The 18,906-nt window shown below is 34.4% G+C and overlaps 1 protein-coding gene across 1 annotated transcript in view; it reads left to right on the top strand.

Annotated features, from left to right (window-relative positions):
- The window catches only part of OTOGL (otogelin like), a 201,790-nt gene that overhangs the window by 140,477 nt on the left and 42,407 nt on the right, over positions 1 to 18,906 (top strand). The window contains exons 25-34 of the mRNA XM_054696187.1: positions 539 to 591; positions 2,117 to 2,279; positions 4,414 to 4,521; positions 5,279 to 5,417; positions 9,094 to 9,228; positions 13,830 to 13,979; positions 14,755 to 14,874; positions 15,783 to 15,899; positions 16,747 to 16,903; positions 17,569 to 17,595. Of these exons, the coding sequence (XP_054552162.1) occupies positions 539 to 591; positions 2,117 to 2,279; positions 4,414 to 4,521; positions 5,279 to 5,417; positions 9,094 to 9,228; positions 13,830 to 13,979; positions 14,755 to 14,874; positions 15,783 to 15,899; positions 16,747 to 16,903; positions 17,569 to 17,595 (1,169 nt within the window). The remainder of the gene's footprint in view (positions 1 to 538; positions 592 to 2,116; positions 2,280 to 4,413; positions 4,522 to 5,278; positions 5,418 to 9,093; positions 9,229 to 13,829; positions 13,980 to 14,754; positions 14,875 to 15,782; positions 15,900 to 16,746; positions 16,904 to 17,568; positions 17,596 to 18,906) is intronic.

Raw genomic sequence — 18,906 nt, 5'->3', positions numbered from 1 at the left:
TTAAGGTGTTCAGTGGTGCTCCTCAGACACAAAGTCTTAGCATTTTAACAGGAGTTAGTCTATGCCTCTCTTTGCCATCCTCATCTCCTGTCACTTCTTGCATTGCATGTCTCTATTGTGTTCCTTCCTACTTTTTTTAATCCATTTCATAACCTCCATATCATAACCATTCATTCAAAACTGTTCGCGCTTTACCTTTCTTGACTGCCCTAGTGTCAATTGCCAATAGATTTTAAAACATTTTTTCTCTGTTTTAGTCCTGTATTTAAAAAATATTTTTTTGTGTTGGTACATCACGCTGCATAAATGATGTATTTTTATGCCATCCTTACCTACTAGAATATAAGTACTTGGGAAAGACTGAGAAGTTTGGTCTTTATATCACTCATGCCTCTTATTGGAGCCCCACACATTTTGCTAAAAATGTGTTGAACTGAATTGTGCCAGTAATCAATAAATTCTTGCAAATTAGATTGTTTTTGAAATATAAAACAACCTCCCTGACGTTTGGATTCATCAATTAACTGTTTCCTTCTAGCCAGTGCACAAATGGAACTGTGACATGTGATGAATTAGCAACGCCCTCTACTGGTAAGAGACAGATAGTTGTTTTCCTAAAGGAGAATCTGCTGCTAGCACTGCCCCTACTCTTCTGGCAAAAGCCTTTAATCCACACAATCCTCCTTGAGGTGTGCATGAATATAGAGAGTGTTTCTTAACACAGCGCTCCTGTACTTACTGAGTGTTTTCACATTGGGAATTATAATGTCCTCTAGTCTGGGGTGAATACATAAAGCAGAGCTGACTAAGTCAGGGTTGTGCCTACCCCAGGAGCTCCCCAGGTGCCAAGGGCTTTGGGGATATATATCCAAGTACCTGTTGTAACCTATGCAACACAGTTACTTATGCAACAGCAGTTGGGATACTCTACTCTGAACTCTCACTTCCCAGATTTTAATATGCGTACAACCCCTTGGGGATGTTGTTGAAATGTTGATCTGATTTGATAGGTCAGGGGTGGCGCCTGAGAGTCTACATTTCTGCCAAGGCCACTGCTTCCTGAGATACATAAGGCTGTAGACCTAGCAGCCATCATTTAAAAAAGGCATGTAAAATCACATCTACTGTCACCTATTTTTAGAATATCATTTTATTTTGCATATCATTCCTGAAGATATAGGGGGATCCTATGTGTTATTTATTTCACCATACAAAACATCTCAAATTTTCTGTCATTATTGAAAATTCCTAGGCAAATAATAACACAGTTTTCATTAATTTTAATGGACAGGATAAATATAGGCTCGTAAAACTAATTGTGAGCTATTGCTTTTGTATTTGCATGGTCATGTATATTTTATTAAAATTTAGCTAAATGTGCTCTGGATCTACTGTTAAGAGAATTTAGGCTCTCTAGGACTTCCTTATAGGGTATGATCATGGCTTATGCAATATTCAGTAGTTAATGGCCATCCTGCCTTTCCCCCCTTTGCTTCATGGTAGTTCAGAGTTGTAGAAGGGAAAATCCAAGCAGCCAGACTTCTCAGTGAAAAATCTGCAAGAACTGATCCCTTTCACTCCAAATAAGGGAACTGATTTAATCCCTGTGAGCCTAAAACATTTATGGGAATATGTAGCCCTTACTTTGTCTATAATTATGTCCACTTTTGCTCTTCTACATTACAGTGAGGTCTCATAACATTAAAGACTCAAGATCTAAAAATATCATGTGTTCATTGTAAATTTGATAAAAAGTTTATATTGTATTTTCAGTTCTCAAAACTTGATAATATTTTTATGGATTCGTCAAAATGCCCTGTTTCTTGATCTCAAAGAATCATATACTAGTTGGTGAGTTATTGCCTCAGGGAAAAGTAACTAACATTTTCAAATTCAACATAGGTTTTAAATTGAATCTGTCTCGGGAACGTTTGTGAGTCCATCAATTAAAGATCACAGAATAAAATAAACTCATGCAAAACAAAACAAAAATCATGGTAACTGGTAAAATGTTGAATGGTGACTTGTGTTTTGATGACAAATGCATGTAGATATTATTTATCTATAGAGGGGAGACAAAGTTAAGGATAATTTATCCCTGTCTTGCCCCCTGTAGTTCATACCTGTCCTGAGGGAAAACAGTATTTCGACTGCAGATTTCCTGACCCTGAATTACCAGCTGGGGGTATAAATTGTGAGACAACATGTGCAAACTTGGCCATGAACTTCACTTGTGCCCCATCCTCACCCTGTATCAGTGGCTGTGTTTGTGCTCCAGGGTAAGTCTCTTTTCCTTGATAATACTATTCAATTTTGATGGAAAACACATAGCTCTGAAAAACTTTATTTAAAAAACAGCTAAAGTTATCGTTTTGATTGGTGGTTAACTTTGAGTTGATAATTAGAAGACAATTTTAGTTATTGTGCTTTGCTCATGAACATATTGCAAATGTTATAAGAGATATTACATCTTACATATCTCATAACGTGATTACCTTATGTAACATATGTGTGGCTTATTAACTTAATAAAATGAATTAAGGAAGTTCTTCATTTCACTTGGACTTGGCATTTACCTACTGATTCAACCACAATGTTAGGAAAGTGATAATAATATGCCACTTTTCACTCAAAACACTTCAAGTGCATATCATTTGTATATTATGCTGTGCTGTTGCTATTGATGTATAATACTGATGCCATTGTTCTATGTAATGGTTGCTACAGAAAACAGTGTGTTGAGTCTATTAGAGCACTGGATAACAGGGGAATTATGGGTTAGACACAGAGTTCAAATACCAGTTCTGCTGATGTTAGCACAGTGATTTTTTCTGCAGGGTTCTTTTACACCTCTATGAGGCATTTTGAGTTGTTGTTGTTGTTGTTGGTGTGTGTGTGTGTGTGTGTACTCAATAAATATGAGTGACTATTTTATGACAGCATAATCTACTTGTAAATTTTCTATAGTAGAAAGAATGCCTAACATATGTGAAAGGTATATATGGAATCCAGTGTTGTTAGTTCCTTGCAGGCACACATATAATCAGGTCTCACTGGCTCTCTTTTTTCTGGTAATGAATAGATGTAGTGCACAGAGGAAGAGCCACCTAAGGCAAATAGGTCACCTATTCTTCCTTGGTGAACATATTCACACAAAGAGATTCCTGGGCTCAGGACACATAAACTATGAGCAAAGAAGAGAGAAGTTCTGTGGGCTGTTTCCCAGGAGAGTTGCATTTTTCTGAATGGCCCCCACTTGGAATAGGTGGAAGAGCCAAGTGACTTGGAACTGAACATTTTCTTTAGAAAGCTAAGACATAGGAGCTGGAGAGAACAAGTGCCTATGCATGGGAAAATAAAGGCAGGTGGAAATCAGACCACAGAGCTGATGAGTCAGGAAGACATTTTAGTAAAAAGGATGAAGGGAATAAAGCTTTTCTTACAGTAAAATCATGGGAGCCTACAACATTGCTTATTTGATTTGATTTGATTACCATTCTTAAGGATTCATGGCTGATTAGATGAAGCCACATCCTAATTTTATTTTATCTGCTTGTGGCTGATGCTATTATTTAAAAAAAATTCTGTTTACTGTCACCTTTGACTTATAGTTTGACAATGATTTATTTATTTGCTAGACAAATCTCATTACAAAAACTTAAAGAAATTTTCTCCCACCTTCTCTTACTGTATTAAATAAGTATAGCTGGAATTGACTGAGAGGCCTCTCACTGATTTGGAAATAATTCTGTTATACAGAAATTTTATAATTATAAAAGTATTATAAACTACAAAATTGTTCATAAATTATAAAATATCATACAATTGTTTGTGGTAATGTCGTTAAGATTCAATGCAACCTTGGTGCACTTATTTTAGGACAATAAGCCAAATATCTTTTGTTTTCATTGGACTTCTAATAGTGCCAGCAATTCACTGAGCATCAGGGGCTGCTGTTCTTAGTTTAGAAATCACTGTGTTTTAAACAAATGAAGAGTCATTTAGAAATGGATTCAAATTCTGGCTCTCCTTCATATTGGCTGAAGTACTTTGGGGCAAGTTACATAACAACTTGGACCCTCACTCATCAAGTCTTTTTCCAAAATAGCTCACTTTGCCTGGAAATTATGGCTTTTATCTCCCTTTTTTTGGTACTGATAGCAGAAAGTTAAAGCATTGCATCAATCAGCTGCAAATGTCAATACTTGACTTGACATTTATTTACTACTGTGATATGCAAGGTGTTGTGGTAAAAAGGGAAAGACTGGATTCCACCTTGCCATCGACTAGGTGGAGCATGGCTATGGGAACTGTAATTCATTATAGATGGTTTTGAATATGACAAGATCACTGATTTTTTTTTAAACTGACATTATTAGTTTACATTAAAGTATTTACTGTTTCATTTGGAAGACTGGCAGAGCATAAAGGAAAGTGTTATGTTCCTGAAAGCTGTCCGTGTATCTGGAAAGATTGGGAGTATCTCTCAGGAGAAGTGATTGCTACGCCGTGTTATACCTGGTAATGAGATCCATTTATTTCACAAAGGTTTTCCTAACCAATTGTATCAGTTTTGATCATTCTCTGTTTACCTAATGTGACTGACTTCAGCAAAAAACAAATCAAGCCTAAATAAATAAGACTCTGTTTAGGTTTTTTGGGTTGGTGGAGAGCTATAGTTTATAGGGGTATATAGTTCCATTATATTTATGCCTCCTTGTTCAGACCAGAAGAAAATTACCATGTACAGCAATTTGAAAATTAAATTGGAAAAAGTATCTCAAGTTTATAAGTGACAAATGTTCCAAATAAAAGGTCATATTTCATGGAAGACTTTCTGCTTGGAAATAAACCAAAAGAATACCATAAAATAAAATTGAATATAATTTCCTAAAAATGTAGAAGATTCTAAATCCATGAACACTGTCATGTCTAATATATTTTAACAGACTCAAACACAGGGCAAAGCATTGTGGTCTTTTGGTTACCAGCATGACTACGTTCATTTTTTCACACCATCATCTGTCTTCAGTGTGAGTCAGGTACAATTTCTAGGCTTTGTTGTGGTATCTGATAACTTATTTAGGGAAAGAGGTAGATGTATGCTAAATTTTTCAATGCAATAAATGTTATAAGATCGAATTGCTAATATTTATAAGGGCCGTTATTAGCTCAGCGAATGCTCTTGAATTCAAACCTCCCAAAGTTTCTGCAGCTTGCAAAAACACTAATTGGAGCCAAATTACTTAACCAGGTAACTGGTTTTATTTTCTAATAGTGTTTGTCGACGAGGAATGTTCAATTGCACGTATTATCCATGCCCGGCAGTGTGCACGATATATGGAGACCGGCACTACCATTCTTTTGATGGATTGGAATATGACTATATCAGTGACTGCCAGGTATTTTTGATAAAGGTATGTCATAGATACTCACTTTTCAAGTATACTTTTTCCTGGTATATCAAACTCATATGTCATTAACAGAATCTCTAAAAGTTATAGCATTTCTAAACTAATTTCTTTGACTCATTCTTAAATTTGGTTATTTATGAGTGATAGATTAATTCTTAAACTTTCTGTGCTTTATTTCCTTATTTGTGAAGTAAAGGTGGCAACTGTTTCCTATGTTTTTTCTTAGGATTAAATGAGATAGGTACTTGTAAAGCTCTTAAGAAACTCTGCTCAAAAAAGTCAACCATGTTAATTTTTATTGATTTAGTTTGGTGAATACAAATACAAGACATTAAATCATGTAGGAAATCCCAGCATGTTTGAAAATCTACTTCACTGGGAAGATAAGAATTGTGGAGTTTATCAAATTACTTTTTAAATGTCCTTTCAGGAAATTAGTGCTTAATTAACTGTCTACCAATAGCAATGTTAGTTAATTCTTAAATATTGTATTTTTTGTTGGAAATTTAGGCAAGATACTTTTAATGTTTTAACCATAGCTTCATCTACATTATTAATCTTAGATGTTCATGTTTAGTATTTATTTTGTTTTGGAGTAGTTTGCATACTTTGATAATAGACCCAATGATTTTTAACAGTTTAGTAACGCAATGACACATGTTTTCCAATTAATTAACTTTTTAGTTAATTAATTTTTAGTTAATTAAATAATTAAGTCCATACTTAGTCCTCTATACTAGGAGATGTTAAGGGTACAGTCATTAAGATATTAGCTTTACCTGCAATTATTTCACATTTGGAGGAATCATTAATAAATAATTTGAAGCTATAAGACTGAGCTCAATGGAAGATTGCTTTTTTGTTGTTGAACTACCCCTGATCTTGACTAGAAACAGTAAACAGGAAAAGTAGAGGCACTGGTACTGAGCATTTCACCCTATTATAACTGACTTCTTTATCAATATATTTTCAAGTAGATTTCCTTCCCAGCAATGGTTTCTGAACACTTCACCCCTTCTCACTGATGTTCTGGTTATGTACTTGCTAATTCAGTAAATAAACAATAGGGAGTGATCTGGTAATTTGGGTGTAAAACCCTGAGAGAAATAAAATTACAGAGGAAATCCTTGAACAAACCAGTACTGATACAATCTTGTTAAATACTGAAGAGTTGATAACTGAAGAAAGGTTTGCCTCTCGGCATCAGGAGTTCCATGAAAACTCTCATGTCATTTACACCATTAGAACATGATGTTCACTCTGACTTTTTTGTGTTTCTCTCTTTTCTGTATCTTTTCTGTATCTTTGCTTTAACTCAATCATTTTTCGTTCCTCATCTTCCTATCTTATGCTTGTTTTCATCAATTCAGTTCCCATTCTACCTTCTATCCTCTCTGTCTATTCATCCTCAGATCTTCAAAACATTTTTTTTAACCACTGTTTTCTGATTCAAGTATGAGAGATACCTAGTTGGCTAAAGATGCCTTTTGACATGGTAGCACTAAAGTCCCTTCTCCCATCAAGGAACGTACTGGATCCATTAGCTGTGGGACTTAAAACATGGCTGCTTGGAGCTATAGTAAGAGCAGGGACTTTGAGGGAATTATTTGAGCCAGGGCTATGACACATGCTTAGATTGATGTGTCAAATAAAAAATATATTACCTTGAGAGATGATTACACTTTGTGTTTGGAATCACTTGGGGGTAATATTCTCTACCAATTCTTTTCAGTATTTGGGAATAAAGGGGGGCTGAGGAATCCAGTGGCATATTGATGGTGACCTTTTCCCTTTAGCTTTGTAATCATGACTAACTGTGTTGCTTAGCAACTCTGACATTGTCTCCAAGCCTAATATTAAGTTAAAATACACTAGAAATGAAAGGAATAGAAATGCGGTTCTTAGAAATTGATATTGTTTCAAGTTACTGTCAGCACATGGTATTACAAAGCAGACCATACAATATAGAGTATTTCTTGGCATTTTTGATTTAATATAAAGAATAAAATTGATGTAGTACTTTAATTAATGGTGGTAGAAATGCATGGCAAAATAGAAAGCACTTCAGTCAACTTCAGTCAAGATTCTTTAATCTAAATAACTCTTTCCAAGAGGAAGAACAAAATGAAACCTTGAATTATACATTTTCTTCTTCGTTGAAAATTGTTCATGAGGCAGAAGAGGGTGGCATTTTTTTTTTGAGCAGTACAACGCCATAATCGTCTTAATGACCCTTATTATTTTCCTTTTCAAAATTTAAGCAATGCTTTGCAAAAAGGATTAAGAAGCAAAAGCTCTCAGTTCCTATGCAGAAAGGAAAAAATGGATCACAAGTCGGACACATTAATTACTCTGTCAACACCATTCACTGCAAACCTATTCTCCAGGCACTATACCACAGTAATTACTAATAAGACAGGAAGAGTTTGGCCAAACCAAGAGATATATTGAGCTGGCATTTTTATTGCTGATGGTGTGAAAAACGAAGTATGTAGAATTTATGTTAAGACTGATGTGATTGCCAAACATGGAAAGACTCTTCTCATTATTAAAATAAAGACTGAGCCATAGGTCTAAAAGTAAAAAAGATTCAGGAAATATGTGTGGGCAGAGGAATGTGACTGTCCTAATAAAACTTACTACCTTTTTCAAGTTCCTGGAAGGACTCTCAAAGCAGTGGTTTAATATTAGAAGAGATAAGGACCACTACAAAAATCTGACATAACCATGCACTTTCTTCCTAGAAAAATGCAGATCCTCATAAACAAAATTTTACGATGAATTTCAGGCACTGTAGAACTACAGAAGCCCCACCAAAAAATTAGAAACTCTGGTGCTAGAGGGTGTTTTCTTAGTGGATGGAGTAGGGAAAAGATTAAAGGGAAATAAGGGTGAAATGATAGGTGAAGAGCTTAGATGTAGAGTTTCTGGGGTGAAATAATAGTCTCTGAAACTAAGGATTACCTATAACCTGAAATTGACTCTCCTTCTGAACCACTGTTATGCTCTTCCTTAATTTTCTACAAGTGCCATGAAATGAAGTAGGGATTTGAAACCTGTCTCATAACTAATGATGGTGAATAATCAATTAGTGTCTCTTAACTTCTGTTTCCTGATCAGAAAATGGACATAATATTAAATTCAAAAATTGCCATAAGAATGAAATGTAATAAAATATATAAAGTTCAAAAGAAGACATCAAATGATATGCAATTTTTAGTTTACTAATATGTACCAAAGTTTTGTATTTATTTCAACTTTACTGAAGGCAATTATTTAGCCAGAACACTCTTTAAGATAATACAAAATACTGTCTAAAATGAAAATATTTCTTTAAAAATTTCTCTAAGTGACATGTCTTGTTGGATATTCATTGAAAAGGATTGATTAATTCAAACTATAGTAATAAAATGGAAAAAAATTTTATTAGAACAAAATTTTAATGCAAGATATTAAACACAAAATATTTTAACACAAGGAATTAAAGATTGAGCTACCTTGATATATTTGTATAAAATTCTTCACATTATTATATCCAAGTAATTTTTATTTTAGAGGTAAGTTTTATTTTGATTTCATCCCAATCCATCTGAAGCTTGATCTTAATATTTGGTAATAAAAAATAACTATAAATCGCATAGTGTACATTTGTATTAATAAAATATTTTTGACATTCCAGAGTGCAGATGATTCAGATATATCTGTTATTGCCCAGAATAAGAAGTGCTTCGACAATGATATTGTTTGTTCTAAAAGTGTTTTGATTTCAGTTGGGGACACTGAAATTTACCTGAATGATGCTCCTTACAAACAGGTTAGCAAATTATTTCTTTTAGGATCATTTTTACTTGTCCTGAGGATACCAAAAATGAAATGGAAACAATTTGGGATACTTTTCTCCATGAGTGGTTAGAACATCTAGGCTATTTTTTTTTTCTTTGTCATATTATATGGCATTAGTAAATCATACTTGACTTGTCTCTATTATTTATACTCCATTTTCCCATTTTCCAATTATGTCCTCTTTCATCATTCCTCTTCTTACCATTCTAACCTGATCCACCACACCTATTACTTAGATTACTTCAACAGCCTCCAAACTAGATCTACTTCCAGCCAGAGTTTTTCTCTGCTAATTCATCTTGCTACATTGCAACCAGGGTGGTTTTTTCTAAAATTGGAATCTAAGTTACTGTCACTCTGGTGCTTCAAAACCTTCAAATGACTTATTATTGCTCTTATAAGGCATCATTAATATGACCCTTTTCCACCTGTCCTGTTTCATTTCTCATCATTTTCTGTGACAAGTCCATGTCCCAGATTTTGGAAATTTTGTTAGTTTTTCCAAACTAATGCTATATGCTCTTTCTCTCACTTCTAGCCCTTTATTTAATGTCATTGCTCCTACTTAGATCTATCTTTCCATTTACCTTATTCTAATGTGGTAGGTGTCATCTTATCTCCTTTAGGGAGTCTTCCTTGTGTTCTCCAGCACCCTGTTAGGACATGGTAAAGTTGATGAAATGGATTCCACTGCAGTGAAGTTACTGAGTGTTGCTTCTTTCCTCCATTGGTTCTGTGAACATTAGAACCACCGTCTCTCTTGTTTATTCTTGTAGTCTTGTTTATTCTTGTATTCTTGGAGCCTATTCAATTTGAAAGAATTTCAAAGAATTTCATTCATAATACCTATGGGGTGTCAAAGTCTATGCTAATTATTGGACCTACAGTGAAAAAACCCTTTTGCTGCCTTTAAAGAGGTAATACTTGAATCAGAGATGCATTCAAGTAAATAAGGTAGCACAGTGTGATGTGCTCCCTGTAGGGAGAAGATCTAAATTAACTTGGACATTTAGAGTAGTTGTATTGTCAGACAATACAGACAATAAGAGCATAGACTTTGGAGTGAGTGCTTACTTAGAGCCTCTTTTCTATCACCTAATAGCTGTGTTCTTCTGGGTCAAGTTCTGAAACTCCAATCTGCAGCTTTCCCATCATAATTTGGGGTGGTTATAGACTATTTCTTAAGTTCATGTGAGAAATATATGAAATAAATGGATTTCAAGAAATGGTTCCACTCCTCTTCTTTACCCTTCTTATTTTCATGACCCAGAAGACATGCTCTGGATGAAATGATTTTACTCGAGTCTTGAAAGATAAGTAGATATTAGCTAGGTTGGAGGGAGGGAAGAGAGAGAGAGAGAGAATGAGAATGACAATGCAGAGCAGAGTTGAAAGATAAGATGATGTGTTTGGAAAACTGCAAGTGATTTATCTAGGTTGAAGTGGAGGGAGGGTGTTGTATCTACATTGATTTCAGTTCAGGGGCCACTGGAGCAAAGGTAGTACACTAGACATTGGTTCCTGGCCATGTAGATTTTTTTTTAAAGGATTTATTTATGGATACAGAGGTACAGGGATAAAATGATTCGCCAGAGGGAGTGGAGAGCAGAATAGGCTGATCTACTGAAATACACTGCTGAGGGGAGCAGCATGCGAAGCAAGAGATGTCTGCTGAACCATGTGGGTTGCTCTCTGGCCAGCTGGGGAACGAACTTGTGCTGCAGTGGCTGGTGATTATCTTGATAGCACTGTCTTTAACCCTTGTACCACTAGGGAGGCCACCATGTAAAATCTTTAATGACATAGTTAACTAAGTATTTTTGTAGTTGAGAAATGATATGATCTGACATATGGTATTTTTTTTTTTAATAATAAATTTTATTTTTATATTCCCCATACAATTGCAGCCCCCCCATTCTGACCCCAATCCCTCCCCTCCCGCCTCCACCCCCCAAAAAGTGTCTCTGGTTCATAGTTTTTTGTTGATTTTGATTTTCACTTTCTTATAGTTATTCATTTTCCTGGTCCCTTATTTAAGTTTTCTAGATTCCTGCTATGAGTGAGACCATCCGGTATTTTTCTTTTTCTTTTTGGCTTATTTCGCTGAGCATGATCCCTTCCAGCGCCATCCATGTTGCTGCAAATTGCATGTGTTTATCTTTTTTGAATGACATATGGTATTTGAATAGTCACCTCCCTTTGAGATTTTAGAACAGTGTTACTCAAAGTTTGGTCTGCAGAACTTCTGTGTTTAAATCATTTAATATATTTATGATAAAAGTTGGTTTCTGAGCCCCACATCAGTAATTAGAATGGTTGGTTGAGAATGAAAATCAGTATTTTAAATAGTACCCCAAATTCTTCTACACACTAACGTCTGAGAACCAGTATCCTAGAGCATAGCTCATATCCCAGTCAGAAGCATTGATCCAACCAGGGAACAACCAAGCTTGGTACAAAACAGAGTTTCTTCAATCATGTTGATATCTTGAAATAACTACTGCAGTTGGCTATTGCTGTCAGCTGGATTTTCATTTATAGTGAAGGTTCCCTCTAAGAACAAAGATATTTAAAAAAAAAGTGAAGAGAAAATAGTAAATGCCTTATAAAGACAACTTGACACATTTTTGAAGTGGTAATTACAGCTCTATAACTTTCAACTTCTAATTTTCACCTGTATGCAGGTGCTGATGAATCTCCTTCATATAGGTTGTGAAGTATGAAGTAAGATGGAAAAAAGTCATAAAAATAGTTTGACCCTAACAATTTCCCTGCTAATATTTCTTCTCAAACTTCAAAAGCAAAAAATAAGTACCATTTGTTTTATGGCAGATGGATTGCTTATTCAGGGGTAGGAAAAAAACCCTGTTAATTTTTCAATAAATGCACAATTCTAATTTTGTCAAAGTATGTGATATGAAAATGTTATGAAGATATCTGCTTTTTTATTCATTGAAGAGTTAAGTGTTTTCATTTTCTGCATATATTTCATCTTTCTAACATCTCTAGATACTGCTTAAAAGTGCTATAATTCTCATCTGAAGTGAAGGTCTCTATTTGGGGTAATTCATATTACTTCACTCTTCCAACAGACAGCATCCTTACTTCCTAATCTAAAATGAAAAGAGTACAGCATCTCCTTTTGACCAGAGGATTGTTCTGGTAGTAATCTGCTCTGCTTAACAAAAAGTACATAGAAAAGATGTACTTTTCCTTCAGGATAGCCAATGCAAAACCAACATAAAGGTAGTCTAATTATCATCTGCCTTATCCAAAAATCCATTTTGTGTTCTAATGGTATGTCAATCAATCAGAGGGAACGGTGATAGGAAGAGACATGAAACAGTATTTCATAGATTGAAAGGCCATGTATATTCCACACACCTGCTTTAATTGTTGCTGATCAGCCTGGAAGAAGAGGCCTGAGGACAGGCCAGAGCAGGAAGGTGTTAAAAATATGAGCACTCCTTGATCTCAAAGCTAAGGATACCACCATAAACTTGACAAAATGTATCTTTCAAGGAACAAACATTCCACCTGGGGGAAGAAAGATAATAAAGCCAAAGACAAATCAGATAATAGAAAGGTACTGAAAGTAATAAAAAGTAGGTTTTATGGCAAAGTATGCTTTGGGAACAGGGAAGACTACATATTTTATGGAGCACAGTGAAAAATGAAAATGTGGGATGCCCTATTCCAAACACAAAAAATGTTTTGCACCTTCTTTTGACCTATTATGCTTTTTTCTTTATTGCTTAATGTCTTTATTGTTTAATGTGATGTCAGGTATATTGTCACTTCAAGCTGAAGCTACTCTATATTTTCTTGATGGGTTTCATTTCTGATTCCTTCCTGTTATCTTTTCTAATATGAAAAGTTGGTCTGTCACATCATATTCAAAAGCCTTAATGGAATATGTTTTGCAGATGGAATAACAATTCTTGACTATGTGGGTAACTTGATTGCAAAGGGTCTCACATTATATGCTTTCCTTTCTAGTTGCCTTCCTTAGGTCTGAACAAATCTTAAACCTTCCATCCTTGTGCCTCTCTTCAAGGAATTCATTTTATTTGGAATGATTTTGTTTCTTTCTCATGTCTGGTCCTCTCTATCTTTCTAGATAGAGGGACTTTTGCCTCTCCCTCTCCCTCTCACACCCCTCCTCTTCCCTACCTTTCTCTCCTCTCACTTTCCACACATACACACACAAATACACGAACACACATACATGCATGGACACATTGTGTTTTTGTTTTTCAACTATACATGCAAAGTCCTACACTTAAAACTAATCTATTAATCATGGATACAGAATTTGCTAAATCAGCAAGCATGTCCCCTTACTGCACTCTATGTCTTTGCCCTTTTTAATGCACTTTTCCATAACTAAAATATCTTTTTCACATTACTCATGTGTCCATGTTGAACCTATCTAGCAGTTTGTATCTGCTTACCATTCTATGTATTTCCTATTTTATGTGTTTGTTTTAGATACTTATTGGTGGCTATTAATGTTTCCATATTCATTAGAGATCATGAAATTAATTATATTCTTTTGTTATATTATTGAAGAAACGATCGGGTTTTTTTCTGGAAAATAAACCTACATACCAGCTTTGGAAGGCAGGGTACTACATAGTAATATACTTTCCAGAGAAAGATATCACTATTCTTTGGGATAAAAAGACAACCATTCACATCAAAGCTGGACCACGGTGGAAGGTAGGTCAATTCAAATGAGATGCAAAAAATAAAATTACACCCACCTTTCAGTATTTCCCAAGGTCTTTGGAAAGATGATGTGTCTTCTGAGAGCAGGGTTGCTCTGGTAAGTAATAATCTTGACACTTTTATTTTTAGGGTTATTTTATTTTTGCTGGTGATATGGGCAATGAACTTCACCATTCCAATCTTCAGTATGTGGAAATTTAGTTTGCTTAATTTCAGTTCTTAAAGAGGATTTGTGGAAGATCGTTCTGTCCTACACTCTTAATACACTGCCTTTCATAATGGTGAAGTTTTTCATATTATTTGAGAATGCAATCAGTATTGCTGATGTGAGTAATCTGCAGGTCAGTTATGGTAACCATTTAGCAACCTGTAATAACCTTTATGAAAATTAGGTAAAATGTTTATGGTAACGTGATGGGTGATTATTACATTAATTTTTTTCTTTAAAAGTTATGATTTGAATGGTTTGACACTTCAAAATATGACCTAGAGAGAAGGAAATTATTTTTATTGTTTCAATATTTATAGTGTTATAAAAACTTCAAGTATAGATAGATGAAATTAAGGTCATGGTAAAACAGCTTTGAGAATTTAAAAAATGTTACTATAATTGAATAGATACAAAATCCCATCCTCTTGAAACATCTTAAATGTTTTTGTAGAAATTATTGAAGTGTCTGTTTTCAACCTTTAAAAAAATATGTCCTTAGATATTGAAGTGAACATAGAATATTTCATGATAGTTTTTTTTTTTTTTTTACTTTAGAACAAACTATCAGGATTATGTGGAAACTTTGACAAATGTACTTCAAATGATATGACTACATCTAATAACTTAGAAGTGAGAAATGCCCAGGTATTTGGAGATAGCTGGGCATTAGGACAGGTAAGTTTCTATATGTAAATAAAGAAATAAAAAAGAAGCAACAGAGTCCAAAATGCTGAATATTTGGGAGGTGAACCTATGGGCATTTGAGTAGCCACTCCGCAGATGACTTCTGACAAAAATGAAAGAGGCTAATTTGTTTATGTAGTTTTCCAGTCATGTAAATGCTGGATTAAAGGCAATTTAAAAATTATTTACTTCTGGGGCCTCCCTGGTGGTGCAGGGGGTTGAGCACAGCCCTGTGAGGCTGTCCACAGCTTTTGCGGGGTGAGTTCGATCCCTGGCTGGCTGGGGAGCAAGCCAAATGAGCAGCAGACCTCGCCTGTCTTACTTGCTGCTCCCCTCAGCAGTGTATTTTGGTATATCTGCCTGTTCTGCTCCCCGCTCTGTCTCTGGTGAATCCTGTCACCACCACCTCAACTATGGCCTGTACCCCACTTCTTAAAAAATAAAAATTATTGACTTCTGCTCTCTACTGCCATGATTTTGATAGTGTGTTTATTAGTTGCTTTCAAAAATGATACATGCTATTACCACTGAGTTTCTGAGGATGGTGCCCTAGGTAAAAACTTTCTGAAAGAATAAGGTGATACTTGATGCAAATGGATGGAGTCGGGTTGGATTGCTCTGGTTCCAGCTTCAGAAATCAACTCTAAAAACAATTATAAACCAGAGACATACTGCAGGGGAGGAGGAGGGAGATGAATCAGAGGGAGGGAGGAAGGAGCACAGGGGACTGAGGTGATGGTGCACGGGTGAAGGGAATTCTATGGGGACTACACCTGGGGTGGGGGAGCAAGCATTGTTTAAAAAATGAACAATGATGCCAAAAATATATAAATAAAATATTAAAAAATAAAAGAGGGGAAAATAAAATCTTGTTTTTTTTTTCAATTTTTTGTTAACAGTGTGAAACCCCAACTGAATCATTTAAACCCTGTGAGGCACACCAAAACAAATTTCCTTATGCCAAGAAAGAATGCTCCATTTTGTACAGTGATGTTTTTGCTCCTTGTCGTAATGTGGTAACTGAATACTTTATTAAACTTTGTAATTTAAACATGTTCTGGTGTATCTATAATATTGACATGAACAGAGCAAATAAGTTACCCATCAATTGGCTTTTTAGGTCTGCTATGCAGCCATTGTCAAGATAAATTTGGTAGTTTGTTTTTCTGTAGAAATGATGCAATTAGTTGGTTTACTTTTACTCTCACTCCATTTTTTAACAGTGTGTATTTGTAAATGATAATTTAAATTATTTGTTCTAGTTCATGAAACATTTTTACATAAATCATCAAAGCCATAATGCTATTTTTTATCCAGGGGACATTACCAAGTGGGCATTTTTCTCCTGAACCCAGATTACAATTTAAAAGTAGCAACAGTGCCATTTAAAATGGATTTAGAAGTATACTCCAAGGTAGAATGTCATTTATTTAGAAATTTAACCTTTTAAATTAACTTTTTTCAACATAATAATTTTAGCTCCAAATAAGTTTTAAAATAGTATATGCTATTCATAAAAACCCAAAGGACAATTAGAAGTAGAATACTCTTAATGTCATGTGAATATGCCAAAAATGAAACTAATGATCTACTATAAAGTATTAATCTGTTATATAATGAAGATGTTGACATAATATTTATTTGTTAATACTGTTTTGCTGGGCTTTTAAAATCTTACATTTACCTAATAAATTTTTTCTCCTTTGGGTGACATAGAGAGGTTTGAAGTATACTCTGTAGGTGGCAGTGTTAAGCTGCTAATATCAAAATTTGAAATTTTAGCAGTTTTCTTTAAAAGGTAGAATTCTAATCAATGGTAATTAGTACTTATTGGAAATAATTTATTTTTCACTTCATTTGCAGATTGATGTTACTTCTTTTGCCAAAAATTGTCATGAAGACACGTGCAACTGTAATCTTGGTGGGGACTGTGAATGTTTGTGCACCAGTGTGGCAGCCTACGCATACAAGTGTTGTCAGGAAGGGGTGTCAGTTCACTGGAGATCATCCAGTATTTGTTGTGAGTGCTGACTCAGAGCATCATCATTAGGTGGAGACCTTATGAGGAGAGCCATATTGTTTTATCTTTGAATTAATACCATATGAGTCATGGAAATAGAATTTAAATTCTAAATTTCAGATGATAAATTTATTATTAGACAGTGCAGATAACTTGTGATGTAGCAAAAGCATTTGTCAAAAGAAAAATTTGAGATAATTTTGTGTTTTTTGTTTGACTGTTCTTACGGTGACATTTGCACTATAAAAATTTTATATACCTTTCTGAGAGAAATTGCTTATTACTCCCACCCTCTTAGAACAGTAAAGTTCCACTGCTTTGATTATAAGATACATATTTGTGAAAAATTATTTTGAATTTGCTTTCAGATTTGACTCTATACTTTTCATTTGATTGTGTAGATAGAAGTCATCTGAAGAACAGCTTATGATTTTAACACTTTCAGTTGACATTTCTGAATTATCAGATATATCTTATGAAATTTAATTACAATGTATCATTCTTAAAGAATTTTCTTTCTTTTTGCAGGGAAGCTTTTAAATAATGATGTTATTTAAGAATAAGTTCTTTCATTTCATTTCTCATAAACATATGGCCAAAATCATACATATTCAGATAATTTTTCATATTCTTATATAATTTAATGTTTCTTTTTTTTCTTTTAGCACTTGATTGTGAATATTTAAATGAAGGTATGTGACATTTAAATAAAGACTATATCTATAGTATTCTACTAGATGTATTTTCAGATTAAAAGTTTTTGAACAATTTATACAGGGAATTAAATCTGAATAGTTTATATTTTGGTACACAGCTCAATGGAAGTCTTTAAAAATTAATCTAAATTTCTTAGTATTTGCATTAAAATTTATTCCCTGGAAAATAAAATATTAAGTTCTCAATATTTAGGAGACCCTCAATAAAGTTTTTGAATGACATGAAAGAATGAGTGGGTGAATTTAGCTAAATTTTTTAGGTAAAAAGAATGAAAGACATATACCAAATGCATACATTTTATCTTTATGTATAGATATTTATAATATCCTTAAGAAATGCCAGAAGGTAGCAGAAGTAGAGCATGGTTTGTCAAACCTATTTAGTGAGGAAAGCACAGCTCCTTAAACTTAATTCACACAAGTACAATTAAACAAGAGGTGTTCATTTTGTCAGTGACTAGACGCTCTGGATCTATGATAAATTTTAGAAAAGTCATCATTATAAAGACTCCAACCCAAGGTACTTTAGGTGTTTTATTGAGCCAGGCAGAAATCTGTTAGCTATTATTGTCCAAAGAAAGCTAGACAATTTTAGGGAAAAAAAAAATCTAGCATTACAAAAACCTCTGGGTTAGTTAAAGAAATCTAAACCAAAAATATTTCCTTCTTTGGAATTTTAAGTGCACATGCATGTGTGCGTGTGCACACATACACAACACACACACACACACTCCACATCAACATTTTGGATTCCATGCTTAAAATGAGACTTATTGCCTACTATTACTATCAGTAATAATAACACTAGCTTTATTGTGTCAACTCCTTTACTTTCACCATATAATTTAAGCTCCAAAATATGCCTGCAAGACAGGTAATATTACCACTTTACAGAGGAAGAAATTGAGGCAGAGAGGGGTTAAATAACTTGGCCAAAGCCACTTAGCCAAACTGTGGTAAACTGGGATTTGTAAACAATTTGACTTCAGAACCAGCAAGCTTGACCTCCATGCTACTGTCCCTAGAGTATGGCCCTCACTTCCTACTTTAGGAATGACCACCTCATGGTCATTATCATATACTCTATGTGATGCACACATGACATAAATTTGAGAAAATACTCTTAATAACGTCCTTATTAAAAAATTTCTGCTTTAAACAGTTCTGCAGTGAAAGTCTCCATCTGTTCTCTACTCCCTGGCATTCCTTTTGCAGGCCTTTGGACCCAGAAGCAAAATTTTCAGTGAACACTGAGTTTTTATCTTGGTACTTGGTACTTTACTTTCT

This window comes from Talpa occidentalis, unplaced genomic scaffold (assembly GCF_014898055.3).
Source record: "Talpa occidentalis isolate TD23 unplaced genomic scaffold, MPIMG_talOcc4v2.1 talOcc4.16, whole genome shotgun sequence".
In the NCBI taxonomy this organism is placed as follows: domain Eukaryota; kingdom Metazoa; phylum Chordata; class Mammalia; order Eulipotyphla; family Talpidae; genus Talpa; species Talpa occidentalis.
The sequence above is the reverse complement of the archived record's forward strand: the minus strand, read 5'-3'. Positions and strand labels throughout refer to the sequence as shown.